Source organism: Boleophthalmus pectinirostris, unplaced genomic scaffold (genome assembly GCF_026225935.1).
Source record: "Boleophthalmus pectinirostris isolate CB_2022bp ecotype Guang Dong unplaced genomic scaffold, ASM2622593v1 HiC_scaffold_1689, whole genome shotgun sequence".
Lineage (NCBI taxonomy): Eukaryota > Metazoa > Chordata > Actinopteri > Gobiiformes > Gobiidae > Boleophthalmus > Boleophthalmus pectinirostris.
The window spans coordinates 1-20,802 of record NW_026571112.1 but is presented as its reverse complement, the minus strand read 5'-3'; the positions used below and the strand labels follow the sequence as shown (position 1 = coordinate 20,802).

At 42.0% G+C, this 20,802-nt stretch overlaps 1 protein-coding gene and 1 pseudogene across 4 annotated transcripts; both read right to left on the bottom strand.

The window, feature by feature from the left end:
* Window positions 1-330: 330 nt before the first annotated feature.
* On the bottom strand, window positions 331-1,165 carry LOC110161156 (uncharacterized; annotated as a pseudogene).
* On the bottom strand, window positions 1,008-18,976 carry LOC110173886 (GTPase IMAP family member 8-like). 4 transcript variants are annotated; one of them, XM_055152243.1, is made up of 8 exons: window positions 18,831-18,894; window positions 18,640-18,725; window positions 18,501-18,539; window positions 15,238-15,291; window positions 11,433-12,065; window positions 11,324-11,365; window positions 10,097-11,197; window positions 1,008-2,119 (listed from the first exon to the last, which is right to left on the bottom strand). In XM_055152243.1, exons 3-8 carry the CDS (start codon window positions 18,514-18,516, stop codon window positions 1,161-1,163), a joined length of 2,805 nt encoding a protein of 934 aa, XP_055008218.1. In that variant the 5' UTR covers window positions 18,517-18,539; window positions 18,640-18,725; window positions 18,831-18,894; the 3' UTR covers window positions 1,008-1,160. The 4 variants fall into 4 exon arrangements, with proteins under 4 accessions (XP_055008218.1, XP_055008215.1, XP_055008217.1 ...); XM_055152240.1 differs by lacking the exon at window positions 18,640-18,725 and having other exon boundaries at window positions 18,831-18,976; XM_055152242.1 differs by lacking the exon at window positions 18,831-18,894 and having other exon boundaries at window positions 18,640-18,824.
* Between the last annotated feature and the right edge of the window lie 1,826 nt (window positions 18,977-20,802).

Here is a 20,802-nt window from a genome sequence, read left to right as displayed (position 1 = left end):
TTTCCCACTTCTCTCTCTCCTGTTCCATCTGTCTCCTGCTCTCTTCTAGTTTTATTTCAACCTTTTCTTTAGATTGCTCTTCAGATCTGATTTTTTCTTCCAGTTTTTTGTGTTTTCGTTCCCATTCCTGGTGCTGTTTTTCCTCTTCTTCCTTCCTCTGTTTGTCCTCCTCTTCTCTCTTTTTTTGTTCTCTTTCACGCTCATATTCTACTTCTTTAATTTTAATTTCCTTTTCTTTTAGGTCTTTTTCTTTCTGCTCTTTTTCATTTTCAATTTGTCTAATTTCTTCTTGTAATCTTTTCTCCAAGTGTCGTCTTTCTTCATCTTCTTGTTTTTGTTTCTCCCACCATTCTTTTCTTTCTCTTTCCCGCTGTTCTCTCTCTTGTTCCATCTGTCTACTGTTTTCTTGTAGTTTTATTTCAAATTTTTCTTTAGATTGCTCTGTGGATTTGATTTTTTCTTCCAGTTCCTTACGTTTCCGTTCCCATTCCTGGTGCTGTTTTTTCCTCTTGTTCCTTCCTCTGTTTGTCCTCTTCTTCTCTCTTTTTTTGTTCTTTTTCTCGCTCATTTTCTACTTCTTTAATTTTCATTTCCTTTTCTTTTAGTTCTTTTTCTTTCTCCTCTTTCTCGTTTCGAATTTGTCTTATTTCTTTTTGTAACCTTTCCTCCAGTTGTCGTCTTTCTTCATCTTCTCTTTTTCGTTTCTCCCACCATTCTTTCCTTTCTCTTTCTCGCTGTTCTCTCTCCTGTTCCATCTGTCTCCTGTTTTCTTGTAGTTTTATTTCAAACATTTCTTTAGATAACTCTGCGGATTTGACTTTTTTTCTTCCAGTTCTTTGTGTTTCCGTTCCCATTCCTGTTGCTGTTTTTCTTCTTGTTCCTTCCTCTGTCTGTCCTCCTCTTCTCTCTTTTTTTGTTCTCTTTCGTTCTCATATTCTACTTCTTTAATCTTCATTTCCTTTTTATTTAGTTCTTTTTCTTTTTGTTGTTTTTCAGTTTCAATTTGTCTAATTTCATTATGTAATCTTTTCTCTTGTTGCCGTCTTTCTTCATCTTCTTGTTTTCGTTTCTCCCACCATTCTTTTCTTTCTCTTTCTCGCTGTTCTCTCTCCTGTTCCATCTGTCTCCTGTTCTCTTCTAGTTGTTTTTCAAACATTTCTTTAGATTGCTCTGCGGATTTGACTTTTTCTTCTAGTTCTCTGTGTTTGCGATTCCATTCTAGGTGCTGTTTTTCCTCTTGTTCCTTCCTCTGTCTCTCCTCCTCTTCTCTCTCTTTTTTGGTCTCTTTCTACTTCTTTAATCTTCATTTCCTTTTCTTTTAGTTCTTTTTCTTTCTGCTCTTTTTCATTTTCAATTTGTCTCATTTCTTTTTGTAATTTTTTCTCCAGTTGTTGTCGTTTTATTTCTTCCTGTTGGTATTTTCTCTCCATCTCCTCCCTCTCTTTCTTCATCTCCTCTTCCTTCTCTTTCATAATTTTCATCATCTCTTTTTTAATGGCTGCATCAGCCTCTTTGAGCATGTCGTTGGTGTAACAGCCTCCACCGTTTTCCTTCACCATCTCATCGATCTTCTGCAGCAGCTCCACGACCTGAGTGCGATTCTCTTTATCTCTGTTATTAAACACATGGTACCTGTTCCCACACTCAGAGATCAGTTCCTTAAAGAAACTTTCACAATACTTTTCTATGTAATCTTCAATTGACATTTCATCATTGACCGGCTGATCTCCATGTGTAAAAAGAATAAGAGTAAACTTTAGTGCCTCTTTTCCAAATGCTGATTTCATTAATTTTACTGTCTCTCTCTCTTCTTGTGTCAGTCGTCCAATTTGTAAAACCAACAGAAAAACATGTGGTCCAGGAGCTAAAAGACTGATGCATCTCAACATTTCATCATGTGACATGGTTGTGTCAAAGAGTCCTGGAGTGTCCACCACAGCCACAGAGCGTCCGTCTACTGTACTGTTTTCCCTTTTACAAACTTTAGTGACAGATTTTTGATTCGCCATAGCTGAAAACTCCTTTCTTCCCAAGATGGTGTTTCCTGAGGAACTCTTTCCGGTTCCTGTTTTTCCAATCAGAACGATCTTCAGACAATCAGGACTCAGACTATCACCACCTGAAAAATAATAAAAACATGTAAGAAATGTAACACTTTAAAGGGACAGTCTGGAATTTTGGACATAGAGCCTCATTACATAGTGAGCCAGAGTGTTGCAGACACGTGGAGACACTTTTTAAAATATTCCATTCAGTCCTTGTATTTTCAGAGGTCGCTGGTGCTAGACTAGTGCATGTCAATGGTCACAGTTATCCTGCCACTAAATACAGTCTTACCCACTCCACAAAACACCTGAAGCAAATCTATTCTTACGCCAGACTGTCGATGTGAATGTCTGTGTTGATAGAATAATTTTAAAAGTAAAACCAACCTTGCATTTGAAGGATTTATGTCTGAACAGCAGCAGTGAGTTGTGCTTCCTGATAGAAAACTCAGCAGAGGTGGACTGATATCATCTGGCACCAATCTTACCGGCAAAGTAAAATTCCGCTGCTGCTGAGAAAATAGTCCCTCAACAGGTGACAATTTGTGTGATACAAGGTTAGTTTTATTTCAAACATTATTCTATCAACACAGACATTTACATGGACAATCTGGTGTAATGTAGATTTGTTTCTGGTGTTGTGTGGAGTGGGTAAGACTGTTTTTAGTGGCAGGATAAACTATGGCCATTGACATGCACTAGTCTAACACCAGTGACCTCTGCAAATACAAGAATATTTTAAAAAGTGTTTCCACATGTGACGTCTCCAACACTCTGGCTCACTAGGAAATTAGGTCCTATGTCCAAAATTCTGGACTGTAAACATGTAACAGGTTTCAGGCCTGTTGGTCAGGATGAATGTTCATGGGGGAAATGATGAGACAGGAAACAGTAAAGTTTACCTTTGCCTCACTACTGCCACATAGCCCCTTGGCTAGTTCTGGTTCAGAAATGTAGATCCTCAATTCCATTCATTCTGTATAAGTAATTATCTGAGTTGTGGTAAAATAAATCAATATTTAAACATCCTCGTCCTTGAAGTCCATTACAGGCAAGTCAATAAATAATAACATTGCCATGACATTCAAGCTTTAAACTACTTGTGGAAAGCATTATACATATTGGCCTATAATGGCCTGGTGAACTCCATAAAAATAAGTTTACATGGTTGAATGACAAACAGAATGTTAAAATAATTTGCAGGATTCCATTTAATATCCATCCATCCTTTTTCTTCTGCTTATCCAAGGCCCAGTCAGAAGGCAGCAGTCTAAGCAGGGACTCCCAGACTTCCTTCACTCCAGACACATCCTCCAGCTCCTCTGGAGGGACCCCGAGGTGTTCCCAGGTCAGCCAAGAGACCAGTGTGTCCTGGGTCTTCACCAGGGCCTCCTCCCGGTGGGACATGCCCAGAACACCTCCCGAGGGAGGCACCCAGGAGGCATCCGGAACAGATGCCCGAGCCTCAACTGGCTCCTCTTGATGTGGAGGAGCAGCGGCTCTACTCCGAGCTCCTCCCGTGTGACTGAGCTCCCCACCCTATCTCTAAGGAAGCACCCAGCCATCCTGCAGAGGAAACTCATTTCGGCCGCTTGTATCCACGATCTTGTCCTTTTCATTATCATTATCTAGAGTTCACGCCCACAGATGAGAGCAGGAACGAAGACTGAGCGGTAAATCGAGAGCTTTGCCTTTCGGCTCAACTCCCTCTTCACCAAAACGGTCCGATATAGCGAACGCATCACTGCCAACATTGCACCGATCCACCTGTTAATCTCATACTCCATCCTCCCCTCACTCGTGAACAAGACCCCGAGATACTTGAACTCCTCCACTTGAGACAGGGACTCTACCCGGAGAAGGCAAACCACCTTTATCCAGTCGAGAACCGTGGCCTCGGACTTGGAAAAGCTGATCCTCATCCCAGCCGCTTCACACTTGGCTGCAAACCGCCCCAGTGCACATTGCAGGTCCTGGCTTTATGAAGCCAACAGGACAACATCATCTGCAAACAGCAGAGATGAAATTGTGTGGTCCCCAACCCGGACCCCCTCTGGTCCCTGACTGCGCCTAGAAATTCTGTCCATAAACACAATGAACAGAACCGGTGACAAAGTGCAGCCCTGACGAAGTCCAACATGCACCGGGAACAGGTCTGACTTACTGCCGGCAATGAACACAGCTCCTGCTCTGGTCATACAGGGATCAGACAGCCCTAAGCAAAGGGCCCCAGACCCCATACTCCCAGAGCACCCCCCACAGGACACCACGAGGACACGGTCGAATGCCTTCTCCAAGTCCACAAAGTACATGTGGACTGGTTGGCCAAACTCCCATGAACCCTCGAGCACCCGATGGAGAGTGTAGAGCTGGTCCAGTGTTCCACGGCCAGGAGGAAAACCACACTGCTCCTCCTGGATCCGAGGTTCGACTATCGGCCCGATTCTCCTCTCCAGTACCCTGGCATAGACCTTACCCTGAAGGCTGAGGAGTGTGGTTCCCCTGTAGTTGAAACACACCCTCTGGTCCTCCTTCTTATACAGAGGGACCACCACCTCGGTTTGCCAGTCCAGAGGTACTGTCCCCGACCGCCCCGCAATGTTGAAGAGGCGTGTTGGCTAAGACAGCCCCACAATATCCAGAAGCCATCTAGCCACTAGATAATTCTCAAATAATAGACTATTTTCTTATCCTCTTTTCCTTGAATCCTAAAACACTTAATTGCTACTGTATATACCATACCATATATACCATACCCACCATAAATTTTCATTTAAAAGGATTTTAGATTTAAGATTTAGATTTAGATTAGGTTAGCATTTCTTCGAGATAGAAATACCTGCCGTTCTGTTAATACAGAAGAAGAAGAAGTATTTACATTGTAGTGAAGGTCCATGCTGTCTGTGATTATCCATCTGTAACTTACGGTCTGCATCCTGATCACAGACTGTATAAAAGAAGTGGACTAAGTCAGTGTGACGTCACTCACAGTGTGTTCAGCTCCACTCAAATAAAGCTCCTATTGCTAACGATTACAGGAGTGAATTTGGAGCCAGGCTCCATATTTGGAAATCCGATGCTCGTAGCTGTGGTTATAAGGTCTGTGGTGCCTGTTGCGATGGCAATCCCTGAACCCGGTGGTGGACACTGAAAGTAAAGGATGATGTCAGGCTGAAGAAGGCGTCCTATCGGGCCTTCTTGGCTCATGGGACACCTGAAGCAGGTGACAGGTTTCGGCAGGCCAAGCATGCTGCAGCCCGGGTGGGGTTAAAATTCGGGGTTGGGAGGAGTTCAAAGAGGCCATGGAGGAGGACTGTTGGTTGGCCTCAGAGAAATTCTGCCTAACCATCTGATGCCTCAGGAGGGGGAAACAGTGCTCCACCAACACTGTTTACAGTACTGGGAGGGAGCTCTTGACCTAGTGGTCACTCGTGGTCATACTGGTCTCATATTTACTTTGTTTTATGGTGTTTGTTTCTGTGCTGCTTTGTGTTGTGTTGTCCTGTTTTTTGATAAAGCATGTTACCCCCTGTCCCAAGACAAATTTCTCCCATGGGAGACAATAAAGGATTATCTTATCTTATCTTATCTTAGACTGAGGATTGGGTCAGACAGTGTTCTGTTCATTGTATTTATGGACAGAATTTCTAGGCACAGTCAGGGACCAGAGGGGGTCCGGTTTGGGGACCACAGGATCACATCTCTGCTGTTCGCAGATGATGATGTTCTGTTGGCTTCATCAAGTCAGGACCTGCAATGTGCACTGGGGCAGTTTGCAGCTGAGTGTGATATGGCTGGGATAAGGAACAGCTCTTACAAGTCCGAGGCCATGGTTCTCGACCGCAAAACAGTGGCTTGCCCTCTGCAGGTGGGTTGAGAGTCTCTGCCTCACGTAGAGAAGTTCAAGTATCTCAGGGTCTTGTTCATGAGTGACAGGAGGATGGAGCGTGAGATTGACAGGCGGATCGGTGCAGCATTGGCAGTAATGCAGTCGCTGTATAGGACTGTTGTGGTGAAGACGGAGCTGAGCCAAAAGGCGAAGCTCTTGATTTACTGTCAATCTACTTTCCTCCCCTCACCTATGGTCATGAGCTCTGGGTAATGACCTGAAGGATGAGATCGCGGATACAAGGGGCTGAAATGAGTTTCCTCTGCAGGGTGGCTGGCCGCTCCCTTAGAGATAGGGTGAAGAGCTCAGTCACACGGGAGGAGCTCGGAATAGAGCCACTGCTCCTCCATGTTAAGAGGAGCAGCTGAGGTGGCTCAGGCATCTGTTCCAGATGAGGGAGGAGGCCCTGGGGAAGACCAAGGACACACTGGAGGGACTATGTCTCTTGGCTGGCCTAGGAACACCCCCAGAGGAGCTGGAGGTGAAGAAAGTTTTTTCTTAGACTGTTGGCCCCATGACCCGGCCCAGGATAAAAAATGGTTGGATGGTTGCACTATATACTATGTAATATATGTTTTGAATTATTATGCATTTCTTAAGCTGCATATGAATAATTATTAAGGTCAGATATCGTATTAGATATCTCTTCTTTTCTATCTGCCCTTACCCTGTAAGGTCCCATGAGCCAAGCAACAACAAAAAAAGTACTGACTCCCACTCATTCCACAATGAAAAAAGAAACGCTGTGTCTGCTGTGCTCCTTCTCTCCTCTCCACACCTAGCCACTCATACAGCACTAAACACAACACAGGGTCCTGAAGCTGGATGTGCTGAGACAACTGGGACCACATATAGATAGAGTCAGTCCAAGAGGGTTACATAAATATTGACTTATTTTTAAGCGCCACTGAGATAATTCCTCATAGAGAATGAATAGAGCAGGAAGAGAGGATCCACACTTTTGAGAGAACCAGAACTAGTCAGGTGGCAGTGTGAAAAGGGAGAAGAGGGCCTCTGACCACAGAATGGAGCTGAACCATGGATCTGGAATTAAATTTCTCATTCACTTTTACCATACAGTTTATGGGAAAAAAGACCTATAATATTATTAAATGACCTATGGTCATGAGCTCTGGGTAGTGACCGAAAGGACGAGATCGCGGATACAAGCGCTCGAAATGAGTTTCCTCCGCAGGGTGGCTGGGTGCTCCCTTAGAGATAGGGTGAGGAGCTCAGTCACACGGGAGGAGCTCGGAGTAGAGCCGCTGCTCCTCCACGTCGAGAGGAGCCAGTTGAGGTGGCTCGGGCATCTGTTCCGGATGCCTCCTGGGCGCCTCCCTCGGGAGGTGTTTCGGGCATGTCCCACCGGGAGGAGGCCCTGGGGAAGACCCAGGACACGCTGGAGGGACTATGTCTCTCTGCTGGCCTGGGAACGCCTCGGGGTCCCCCCGGAGGAGCTGGAGGACGTGTCTGGGGTGAAGGAAGTCTGGGAGTCCCTGCTTAGGCTGCTCCCCCCGCGACCCGGCCCCGGATAAGCGGACGAAAATGGATGGATGGATGGATATTATTAAATGCATTTCACCAAATCTTGTGTCTTAACAGTGGCGGACCGTGCATTTCAGACCTAGGCCTTCAGTAGTGCTCTGTCTGGAAACAGTCCACTCCTCAATAACTATTTTATGGTTATAAAAGCATTTTTATTATTAGGGGTGTCAAATTATCGCATTAATTGCGATTAATTAATTACAGTCATATTTAGCGCGTTATGTTTTTTAATCGAGTTAATCTCATTTTTAATCTCTAACTTTAGTGTTTCTGTATGTGAGTTGCTTTATTATAAAACCTGTTTTTATGTGTTGTTGGGACAACAACACACACACACGCACAAAAAAAAAACACATTTATACATTTTTTAATTTCGGCAATTCCACTCATTGTCGGAAACCCGCACAAAACACGCGCAGTAAGAGCGACGTTTACGGCGTCGTCAGTCGCACAATGGACGAGGTCGTAGAGCCAGTTGAACAGAGGCAGCAGTGCACAGGTAAAAACGCATTCGTGTCTTGGAAATTATTCTCCCGACGTGAAATATAAAAGAAAATAACAAATATAATATCGCCTACAACTTAAATGTCACTGGTGAAAACAACCTGCATAGACTCATGATGTCTGCACTACTGTCCTATAGTGACCTGCCACATGAGGGGACACGCACACAAACACACACACAAACAAACACAAACACACACAAACACAAACACACACAAACACACACACACCTTCATCATCGTCATCAACCTGAGAACGCGCGGACCACGTTTCCTTCCGTAGTTACTGACGTGCTCCCGTGAGCCGCGTGTGGATCGTGTTTTCTCGCGTACGCGGCGTAAACCGCGCTTCCTCCTGTGCCTCTAAACCAGAACTAACACCAAGACTAAAACCGGGACTAACCCAGTCCAGGACTAAACCAGGTCTAAACCAGGTCTAAACCAGGACTAAACCAGGTCTAAACCAGGACTAAACCAGAATTAAAACCAGAACTAAAACCAGGACTAACCCATTCCAGGACTAAACTAGGACTAAAGTAGGACTAAAGCAGGTCTAAACCAGGACTAAAACCAGTGATCTCATATATAAAGCATTTCTCTATCAATAATATTTTTAATATGGTTAAGGAAAGACTGGACTTTTTATTGTCTTTAAGTCGACAAAAGTTATTATGTTCAGATTTCCTCGTCTTTGCTACTTTACAGCAAACAGTTTCTTATTCATGGAGACTTGGGCTCAACAGCCAATTTGGAGAGATTTGTTAAACAATAAATGACTTTATAAAGTCACTTTTTTTTGTTCTATATCAGTCTTTTGATCTGCCACAATAATGTAATAATGAATTTAAATGAAAATACCTCAAATTGAAGCTTTTCTCAGCAATTTTTAGGTGAGATTAAAATGAGATTAATTAGATTAATTAATTACAGATCATAATTAATTAATCTCTCAATTTTTTTAATCGCATGACAGCACTATTTATTATACAGAAAAACAGTATAAAGAGCTGTGGAGATTCCATGCGCAGAGAAGAGATTAGAGGGGGGGTGCGTGGTGCACGGAGAAGAAGTCAGGAGCACTAGGGTGCTAAACCAGGACTAAACCAGAACTAAACCAGGACTGTTTGTCGGGACAGGCCCGAAGGTGCCCCTGCATAGACTGTCGGGTGACCGCAGATGAAAGGACCCCAGAGGGGCACTGCACGGGGCTCAGTGCAGCTGTTGTCTGATCGCGATTTGTGGACACCCTGCTCCATTGTTTCAGGAGTTCTCTCTCTCAAGTCCAAGATTAGTCCTGGTTTAGTCCTGGTTCAGTCCTGATTTAGACCTGGTTTAGACCTGATGTAATCCTGGTTTAGACCTGGTTTAGTCCTGGTTCCACTACAGATGCAGTTTGCTGCTTTGGCTGGTGTGTTCTGTCCAATCAGTGGCTCTGAATCCGGTGACGTCGTACGCCTACTAGAAGGCCCTGGTGATACCAAATCAAAATCTGATTGTTTGAAGCAACAGTTTCATCGACATTTATTTTGTGTTCGAGGGCCTGCAGAATGGATTGTGAAGGCCTAAAGCACTTCTTTGACTTTGACTCTGCCTAGCAACAAGTGACGGCTGAAATGTGATTTGTGAAATGCTTTAAAATGAAAATACATGTCTGGAAGCAGCACAACCAACCGGAAAAGCTCTGAAAGGAAACGGACGGACCATTTGGAAATATTTAATAATAATAATATAATTAATATCTGTCTGTGAGTCAGATATTTTTTTTAGGTCAGCAGAGAAGGCCTTGCAGGTCCTGACCGCCCGCCACTGTGTCTTAAATGTGATTTTTGGACATTATGGATATTAGTTAGCAGGTGTCTAGTTAGCCTCCTGAACTCTTAATATTTCAATCCATGGTAAATATGAATGGGAAATTTATTCTTCAGGGCAAGCAGTCACTGTTGTACAACTACAGAGTTATTACTCAAATTAAGACTTACTCAATATATACAATAACACATAATGTGAATACACAAAACTTACCACAGAATGTGTAAAAATAATGCAATTTAAACTTTCACTTCATAAAAATTGCATGTAGTGGCATAAATAAGAATATTAACAACCATACTCACATCTGTTCCCGTTACTTTTCATGTCCTCAATTTGTTTGTGTTGAGCTGAAATCTTCTCTATTTGAGCTTGCACAAGTGTCTCTGTGGTGTAGCTGTAACTTTTATTCTTGGTCTTTAATGTGTATAAATAATCCAGCAGCTGAGGGACCTGCTGTTGGTCACTGAGGTTGAATATAAAATATCCTCCTCCACAGCTCTGACACAGCTCCTGGATGTCTCTGTCTCCTTCAACAAACTTGTGCACAGCTGGAGCAGTGGGCTCTGAATGAATGAACAGAATCATAGTGAAGGGACGGACTCGAGAGCTGAGTGTGTCCTGGATGATCTTCAGCTCAGCCTTGTCTTCATCAGTGAGAGGAGCCACCGGTAGAATCAGGATGAAGACGTGGACGCCCTCAGGAGCACAGAGGGAGATGCAGTGGAGGCACTGCTGCATCACTGTCTCCAGAGGTTTTCCAGACAGAGCCGGCAGCTCCACCAGAGACACACGACGCCCACAGACCTCTCCCTCACGTTTAACACACTGCCCTGTGCTCCTCGCTGCAGGGAGCTGTGCTCGCCCTAAAATACACTCAGCTGTTGAAGTCTTCTCTGCTCCAGTCTTCCCAAAAAGAACCAGGTTCAGAGAGGGTTTCTGCTCGTCAGTGAGGGTAAGGAATGATGCTTTGTTTTGATCTACAAGGCTCTTGAGGGAATCGGTCAAGAGTTTGTAGTTTTCATCAAACATGTTGTAGAATCTTCCACCACAATCACTAATGAGCTTTGAAACACTGGTGGTCTTCTGGAACTTGTGTGTGAGAACCACCATGGAGTGTTTAAAGGCACCTGGACCAAACAGACTCAGGATGAAGGTCAGCGTTTTCCTGTCTTTCTCAGTGAAGTCTGAAGGATTCACCAGCAGCAGCAGAACGTTGGGTCCAGGAGAACACTGAGACACGCATTTCTTCAGTTCTTCTCGTACTGTCTCCACAGACAGACTGAACAGGTTTGGGGTCTTCACAACTTCTTCAAAGATATCATAGAGCTTCTGGTGAATAAAATTAAATATTTTTTCTTTTTTGTCATCACTTTTTCCAAACAGAACAATTCTGAGAGTGGAGTCTGGAAAAAATAGTTAAAAATTAGACATCAGTGAGAGGGAATCCCTTCTACAAAAGTATTTCTGTTTAGTCCAATGATAATGAGATAATTTAACTGTGATGCTGAGAATGTTTTAAAATGACTTACCAGAACCAGTACCAGAACATGACATCTCGAGTGTGGTAAATTCTGTGAAAAATGAAACATTTACTCAAAAGAAACACATGAAGGTTTATATCATAAATCAACTGGTTACCTTTTATAAAAATGGGGCCTTCTCTTTCTTTGGTCTGATAATGAGCGGCTGGAGGAGCATCCTCAAATATAACATAGGTACCATATTTTTCATTGTTCTCTTCAAGTATTTGAACTATTTGAGTCAAGAGTTCTTTGTGTACTTCAGAGATCATATGTGATTCAAGACTCTTCACCCACTGATATCTGTATTTGCACTTTTTAATCAGATCTTTCAGAGGGGAAGAAGTCACATAATCCTGCATTACACTTGTCTTTTTTGTTGCTGTCAGCAGCACCAGTGAATGTTGGAAGCTCTGCTCACTGAAGCTCCTCAGGACTGACTGTAGTCTGATGTTGTGTTGCTCAGTGAAGTCTTCAGGCTGTAGAACCAGCAGGAACACATGAGGACCAGGGTCACAGGCGTCTGCTATGTCTCTGACTAACTCTGACTGTGCATCTGCAGTGAGGTCAGGCTGGAGCAGGTCTGGACAGTTGATCACTGAGATCTTCTTGTCTTGGAGTTCTCCTGTTTGTCTGCTGGGTCTTTCAGGTTCTTTTGATGCATCAAACACAGACTCATTCAGTAACAGGTTTCCCACAGAGCTCCTCTGACTCCAGCCGCTCCCCAGAATCACCACCCTCAGCTCAGACACTGGAAATACACAAGAAACAAAATTAACTAAGAAAAAAAAAATAAAATAAAATCACCAATACTAATTATGTAACTTGTCCTTGATGTGTTCAGAAAAAATGTACTGCATTTAGGAAACAAAAATATTGCCTAATTTAAGGAATACTAAAAATCAAATAAATTCTGGAATGAAGGACTATATATTGCATTAATCCTGAGAGCGTTCATTTATTTCTCAAGTTTCCTTACGCAGGCTCATGTACACTTACAAGTGCCTGTGTGAGGAAAGAGCACTACTCCACATGTTCAGTGGGCAGTGAGCCACCGGCAAAGCCGCTAGCCGCTAAAGGCGAATCTAGAGACATGTGCCACTGACCATTGACTTAAATGGGCGGCCATGTTTAGACCATGGATCTATTATAAATGGATAGGGTATTGCTAGCTTAGAGCTGTTTTGAGTCAGGGTCGTGGCCAACATTAATCTACAGTGCATCCAGAAAGTATTCACAGCGCTTCATTTTTTCCACATTTTGTCATGTTACAGCCTTATTTCAAAGTGTATTAAATTAATCTCTTACCTCAAAATTCTACACACAATACTCCTTTATGACAATGTGAAAAAAGTTTTTTTTTACTTTTTTAAAATTTATTAAAAAGAGAAAATTAAGAAATCACATTTACATAAGTTTTCACATCCTTTGCCATGAAGCTCAAAATTGAGCTCAGGTGCATCCTTTTTCCACTGATCATCCTTGAGATGTTTCTACAGCTTAATTGGAGTCCACCTGCGGTAAATTCAGTCGATTGGCGGCAGTAACTCAGTTGGTAGAGCGTTCGCCCACTGATCTGAAGGTTGGTGGTTTGAATCCAGCTCTTGACATAAAACATCACAGGTTGAGCGGTCAGATCCACTGACCCACAGTTTGGCTGGTGTGATTCCAGCTCCCACAGATGAATGCTGTTGTTGTGTCCTTGAGCAAGGACACAACTTAACCCACCTTGCCCACAGTGTCTGCGTACACTGGTGTGAGTGGTTCCTTGTTGTAAAGGGCTTTGAGTGCCTTGAAGGTGAAAAAGCGCTATAGAAAAATGTGACCATTTACCATTTGGAAAGGCACACACCTGTCTGCTGTATACCTGACCGTGCATGTCAGAGCACAAACACCAAGCATGACGTCAAATGAATTGTCTTTAGACCTGCGAGACAGGATTGTCTTCAGGCTCAAATTTGGGGAATGATACAGAAAAATTTCTTCTGCTTTGAAGGTCCCAATGACCACAGTGGCCTCCATTATTTGTAAATGGAAGACATTTGGAACCACCAGGACTCTTCCTAGAGCTGGCCGGTTGTCTAAACTGAGCGATCGGGGGAGAAGGGAAGTCAGGGAGGTGACCAAGAACCCGATGGTCACTCTGTCAAAGCTCCAGTGTTCCTCTGTGGAGAGAGGAGAGACTTTCAGAAGGACAACCATCTCTGCAGCAATCCACCAGTCAGGCCTGTATGGTAGAGTGGCCAGACGAAAGCCACTCCTTAGTAAAAGGAACATGGCAGCCCATCTGGAATTTGCCAAAAGGCACCTGAATGACTCTCAGATCATGAGAAACAAAATTCTCTGGTCTGATGAGACAAAGATTGAACTCTTTGGTGTGAATGCCAGGCGTCATGTTTGGAGGAAACCAGGCACCGCTCATCACCAGGCCAATACCATCCCTACAGTGAAGCATGGTGGTGGCAGCATCATGTTATGGGCATGTTTTTCAGCAGCAGGAACTGGCAGACTAGATGAATGCATGCAGATAAATGAATGCAAACTAGATAAATGAATGTAACAATATACAGAGATATCCTGGATGAAAACCTGCTCCAGAGCGCTCTTGACCTCAGACTGGGGCGAAGGTTCATTTTCCAGCAGGACAACGACCTGAAGCACACAGCCAAGATCTCAAAGGACTGGCTTCAGAACCACTCTGTGAATGTCCTGGAGTGGCCCAGCCAGAGTTCAGACTTGAATTCGATTGAACATCTCTGGAGAGACCTGAAAATGACTATGCACAGACGTCTCTCATCCAACCTGATGGAGCTTGAGAATTACTGCAAAGAAGGATGGGCAAAACCACCTAAAGATCAGTGTGCTAAGTTTGTGGCATCATATTCAAAAAGACTTGAGCCTGTAATTGCTTCCAAAGGTGGATCAACGAAGTATTAAGCAAAGGCTGTGAATACTTATGTAAATGTGATTTATTAGTTTTCTATTTTTAATACATTCAAAAAATGGCAATTTTTTTTTTTTTCCACATTGTCATAATGGGGTATTGTGTGTTTAATTTTGAGGTAAGAGATTAATTTAATACAATTTGGATTGAGGCTGTAACATGACAAAAAATGTGGAAAAAATTAAGTGCTGTGAATACTTTTCAGATGCTCTGTATAATAAGAACTGGATCAGACACTCCCCCTGTGTCCGGTGAGCAAGATCGATTAGTCTGCAATTTTACAATAAGATCTTTTTAAAATTTTTGAATCTTCAAAGCGCCTAAAAGTTAGCTTGGTAAGATTTAGCTTAGCCTTACCCTAGTCGCTAGAGCTCTGATTGGTCAGAACTGCACGTTTCTGACGTTACACACTGGGCGGTAAGACCAATATTCAGGAAGTACCATGTGCAGTAGTGTTCTTCTGTCACAAGAGTGCACAGGTCCACCTGACCAGCTCTGACCAATCAGAGTGAGAGTCGAACAACGCTAGAACGAAGCAGAGCACAGCCGGAGCTATAAAAAGCTGTTTTTAAGACAACTGAAGGATTTTGAGCTGAGAAAAAGTTTATGATCTAAAAAAATAGGTTAAAATCGCCACAAAACCTGACCTTTTTTGCACTCGATGGGAAAAATCTTTTCTAGGCAGGAAGGATTTTGTTGGTGAAGCACCAGTGAGCGACCACGACGCCATCTCAAGACAGCTCTAATCTAGAAATAACCTAAACATTTTTTATTATAGATCCATGCCTTTTTCTTGTCAAGCTAATGCTAGTGCTAAACAGGAGGTAGCTTTACAAAATAAAAGTACAGCGTGTGAAACCCCGAAGTTAATTGGCCAAGTTTCAAATAAAATGCAATGACTACTTTTAGTAAAGGAAAAATATGCAGGTGTATTTATTTACAAGAAAGATATTCTGTTGTATATTTTTTATTTACTTACTGTCAGGTGGTAAAAATGGGAAACTACTGCTGCGCTTCAGTGGAAGTGGAACATCTGCAAATACAAAACAAAACAGTCAGAACATACAGATCTGTTAACATAGAAAAAGGTGTAACATTATTATTATTATTTATTTCCTTTTCTGCATAGATATGATGATCTTACAACTCTAGACTTTGTAAATCCGTGTATTATTAGTTCATTAGTTTTTCAATATAAAACCAAAAATAAGAAAACAAACAAACAAAAAAAAATCTTCATTATTTGTCTCCAAAACTAAAATGAAAAAATGCATAACGATCCATTTTGTCAGTTTTCGATTTTACGTTTAAATGAAAAATGGAAAAAATGGATAACGGCCTTTCCTGTTTCTGTGACTTAAACTGCAATGCCGAACTGAACCAGGCCTAAGACCGGGCCTGAGACCGGGCCTGAGACCGGGCCTGAGACCGGGCCTGAGACCGGGCCTGAGACCGGGCCTGAGACCGGGCCTGAGACCGGGCCTGGTTCCTTCCTGGTTCAGTCCGTCCGGCATCGCAGTTTAAGTCACGGAAACAGGAAAAGGACGTTATCCTTTTTTTCCATTTTTCATTTAAACACAAAATTGAAAACTGAAAAAAACAAATTATCTGTTTTTTCATTTTGGTTTTGGAGACCAATAATGAAGAAAATAGTTTTTTCGTTTTCTTATTTTTGGTTTTATTATGAGTCCAAAGAAAAGAGTCTTGGTATAATTTCAGCTGAAGAAGGTTAAATGACCATGAAAATGAAAGCCACAAACGCGTTAATACCTTATTTGACGCGTATTATAATCTTATTTGAAGCGTCAAATTATTATGGATATAATAATTAACTCCTCCATCTTATTTTCCTAGTCAATGAAAAGGCTCCAGAACAATCCAACACCGATCTCCCAATGCACATTCTTTACTCTAATGTCCCTTTTACTGGTGGTGCTCCCCCTGCAGACCACAGCGAAGTACAGGTGCTGACCAGACTGGGAGAAGATCAAACTAGAAGTTGTAGAAGATACAACTTGCACTCATGATTTTACAAAGACTCCTTTAGTAATGATTGTTCTTAGTGGTGCATGGAAAGGACCAGATCTGCTCTGTCTCACAGCACTGGAGTCTGTTGAGATTTTCATTGTCCAACTACAACATTAGGCTGATCTGTGATGGCCTATCCACAGCACCAGAGAGAACTCCAGCGGTGAACATGTGATACAGTAAAGTGACCTTTAATGAAAATCCATGAAAAAATGTGAATTTGCTCAGTTGTGACATGCTTTATACATAAACAGGTTTATTAAAATCTAATGGCTCAACATGTAAAAGAATCACTCTCCAGTCCTCGTCTTAATGTGTCATACTCAGTGTTGGGAAGGTGACTTTTTAAAATGTATTCCCTTACATATTACAGATTACAGACCCCAAAATGTAGTTTGTAACGTAACCCATTAAATTACTTAAAGTGAGTAACGTAATCTGATTACTTTGGATTACTTGATATTGTCATGCTTTTAAAAAACAACGTGAATGTAGCGACCACATCCTGAAAATTCTTGTTTGTTCTCTTCAAACTGTCTGTTGAGCCCAAGTCTCTATGAATAAGCAACTGTTTGCTGTAGAGAAGCAAAGACTAGGATATTTTAACATAAAAGCTAAAAAGACAATAACAAGATCAGTCTTTCCTTAACCATATTAAAAAATATTATTGATAGAGAAATGCTTTATATCAGATCACCTTAAATTATTAAAGTCTAACCTACTGTTAGGTGTCATATTGTTTAGGCCTGGTTTAGCCCTGGTTTTAGACGTGGTTTAGTCCTGATTTTAGACCTGGTTTAGTTCTGGTTTAGTCTAGTCCTGATTTTAGACCTGGTTAGTTCTGGTTTAGTCCTGGTTTAGACCTGGTTTAGTCCTAGTTTAGACCTGGTTCAGTCCTGGTTTAGTCCTAGTTTAGTCCTGGTTTTAGAGGTTCACAGGAGGGAGCACGGTTTACGCGGCGTACGCGAGAAAACACGGTCCACACGCGGCGCACGTGAGGACAGAGGTGTCCGCGCAGTAACTACGGAAGAAGACGTGACCCGCAAGTTCTCAGGTTGATGACGATGATGAAGGTGTGTGTTTGTGTGCGTGTCCCCTCATGTGGCAGGTCACTATAGGACAGTACTGCAGATTTTATGAGCCTATGCAGGTTGTTTTCACCAGCGCCAGTAGCTCTGGTTTGACATTTAACTTGTAGGCGATTTTATATTTGTTTTATATATATATAATATATATATAATATATATATATATATATATATATATATATATATATATATATATATATATATATCTCGCGTCGGGAGAAGAATTTCCAAGACACAATGTGTTTTTACCTGTGCACTGCTGACTCTGTTCTACTGGCTCTTCAACCTCGTCCATTGTGCAACTGACGCCGCCAACGTTAACATGACGTTTACATCGCTCTTACTGCGCGCGTTTGTGTGGGTTTCCGGCAATGAGTGGAATTACCGAAATAAATAAATGGGAGGTAGCACAGAATGTGAAAACAGGAAAATACCGCTTTGTAATCCACTTATTTCAGCAAAGTAACTGTAATCCAATTACCACTCATTGAAACAGTAACTGTAACCGAATACAGTTACTCATAATTTGTACTCTGATTACGTAACACCGGTACATGTAATCTGTTACTCCCCAACACTGGTCATACTGAGCTAAAAATGCAACAGCATAAAATGAAGCCCCCGCAGGCTGAGTTTGTGTGTTTTAATGTCCTCTTTTGACATTTGTATATGGACAGTTAAATAATCAGTTGTTTAATGTCCGACAGACTGAAAAGATGAATACGTTGATTTGTATGACCACTGTTTTAAATTTGACAGATGACAATTGACACAGTGTAAGGTTTATTTTTTAAGAGTAAAGAATGTGCATAAGGGCATTGGTGTTGGAGTGTTCTGGACTCTTTGTCTTGGTCAGTGACTGGCTGAAAGCATTTTAAATTAATTGACTGGGAAAATCAGTGGGAGGAGATCATTGTCATATGTACAATAATTTGAAAAAATAACTTAATCAAATAAGTCAAATAAGCTTATAATACCCGTCAAATAAGGTGTTAACGCATTAAAAATAGGCGTAAATGTGAACAGTTTGGAATGTCATACACTCCATCCATGTGTTTATTTTTTCATCTTCAAATATTTGATCCTAGAATCATTATCAAACGTGAGTCAGAGTGAAATGTACTTGCCAAATGCAGCTGCCATGGTGTCAGAAGAGAAAATCACATCTGGAGGAAAAAAGCATCATGAGAAAAATAACAAAGGTAGTAGTAGCAGTTGTAGTATTTTAATCTTTTCCCAGTCGAGGAGGAGGCGTATCTGGCCTACCTTTGTTTACTAGACACTCCCATCTCTTGTCTTAGTTTAACGATCTCAGTTGTCATCAGTTGTTAGTGATAATTACCCTAATAAAACTGTAAAAAATCTGCATTTATCTAAACCTTATGTCTACGACTTCAATTCAGCCATTGCATGTAGAAAGTTTATTATAGATTTTAATTAATGGAAATAAAACTCACCGTCTAAATGTTTAATGCGTCATAATCTTGAAGCGAAAGTAATGTTTTATCACCACTGAGCATGCGCAGTAGATGAAAACACGTTAAAACGCCAAACCGACTCCTTATCTTCTTTTGAAATACCAGTGAACTTAAGCTTTCACGAGACGTTTGTAAAAGATAACAAGGGGTGTTTCTCGTGCTCATGAATTAGTGTGCGTCTCTGTTAGAGCAGGTAGATCGTCCTAAGCGTCACATTTACGGCGTCAGAGTAGTAAATATATTCATTTCATCTCAATAAGTTAATTTAACTTTTATGTGAAGCACTTTGTTCTGCTAAAGATTTCTAAATATGCTATATAAATAAACTTGAATTGAATAAATGATGTCATCCTACCTAATGGGGCAAGAAACAGTTCTAAATTCTCACTATTCATCACATTTGTACCTGCCATGAAAGATAAAGACTAAAAGTAAATTAAACAAAGCTGATCATTTCTATAATTGAATAGACTCTAGAACTGCCTGTATTACAACCACAGACTGTGATTATAACACAACTCTGTGTTTGAATATTCATCTTATCTGCCCCATATCTGTATTTAACATGTTATGTCACCTAAACTCCAGTAACAGGTTCATTCGTGCTGATATTGGAGTTTTCATTCATTTTGTGTTGATGAAATGGACGTGAGCCGCACTTGAGACGTTCCAGAGCGACGCTCTACGTCTTCCTCTGATGTGTGCGCCCCGTGTCCGCCCGCTATCCACGTCCTCACGTCACGAGCCGCGCAAAAAGTTGGACAGGTGCAGCCTCCCCTCAGACTCACGGCAGGTACAACCTGTTTTAAAGTTTTAAAGTATGACATTAAAACACGTCTGTTTTTCCATTTCTCAAAACATACTTTGAAAACATGCTCTCTTACTGTGAGTGGAGTCGCCTCTCCACAGATCTGACCTGTAATCAGCCTGGTGGTTTCTCCTTAGAGACTGATAAGTTAAATACTGTACTGTGAAATATTCTAGGCAAAAACTGACCCTCCACTAGAGAAGTAAAGTCACACCTTTTAAATGACAAATAAAAACTTCACTCTCCCCCAATTTTCTTTTGAACATAACAGACTTTTCTAATGCAGTGTTCAGTTTGTCCTTTTATTACCATCTTCATCAGGTCGTACACAAAAGACAGGACACAGTGTGAAGTTAATCAGCTTTCAGAGGTGGGACTTGCAAGTCGTGACTTGGACTCGAGTCAGACTTGAGTCACTATTTTTAGGACTTGAGTCTCGACTTGATAAAATGGACTAAGACTTGGGACTTGACTCAGACTTGATCCCTGTGACTTGAGAAGACTTGATGCTTCTGCTAAAAAATCTGTTTTTAGAAAATACTTTTCTGGGGCTTCCGGCGTGAACATGACTTGTTAGAGGACGTGTTTTCGCTGTGCTCCCGCACCCACCCTAACTTAATTAAGATGTAATACGCGTGACTACCAATACGGACACAATCTAAGTACTTTCTAACACTTTAATTTGAGTTTTTTTTTTTCTTTGGACGCTGAACTATGTCGAGACAAACGAAAATTCAAACAAAAAAGCTGACGACTGCTAATGCTAGCACTAGCCAAAAAGATGCCCTCCCAGAAGACGAGCCGCCTCAAGTCCAAGCCCAAACTCCAGCTCAGGACTTGGATGACACCGAGGCAATAATACTCAAAGTGTAATGGAGGAAAGGCTGTCAAAGTTCTCTGAGACACTGGATAAAATCTCCGCCAGGCTTGATAACCACGATACACGCGTTACGGCGGTGAGCAGCGAGTTTCGGATGCAGAAGACAGCGTTACGGAGCTGGCGAGGAGACTGGCTGACGCCGAAAAGAGAATCGCTTCTATGGCCAGTGGTTTGGATGATATGGAGAACAGAAGCAGGCGAGACAACATCCGCATTATCAACCTGAAAGAGGGGTACGGAGGGACCAGCCCGCTACAGTTTTT

Excerpts from the sequence above, each read along its gene's own strand:
- LOC110173886 (XM_055152240.1), bottom strand. Across the intron at positions 12,066-15,237 it reads CCCATTTTTACCACCTGACA|TGTCTGAGCTGAGGGTGGTG; the intron begins GTAAGTAAATAA and ends GTGTATTTCCAG. Across the intron at positions 11,366-11,432 it reads AGGCCCCATTTTTATAAAAG|AATTTACCACACTCGAGATG; the intron begins GTAACCAGTTGA and ends CATTTTTCACAG.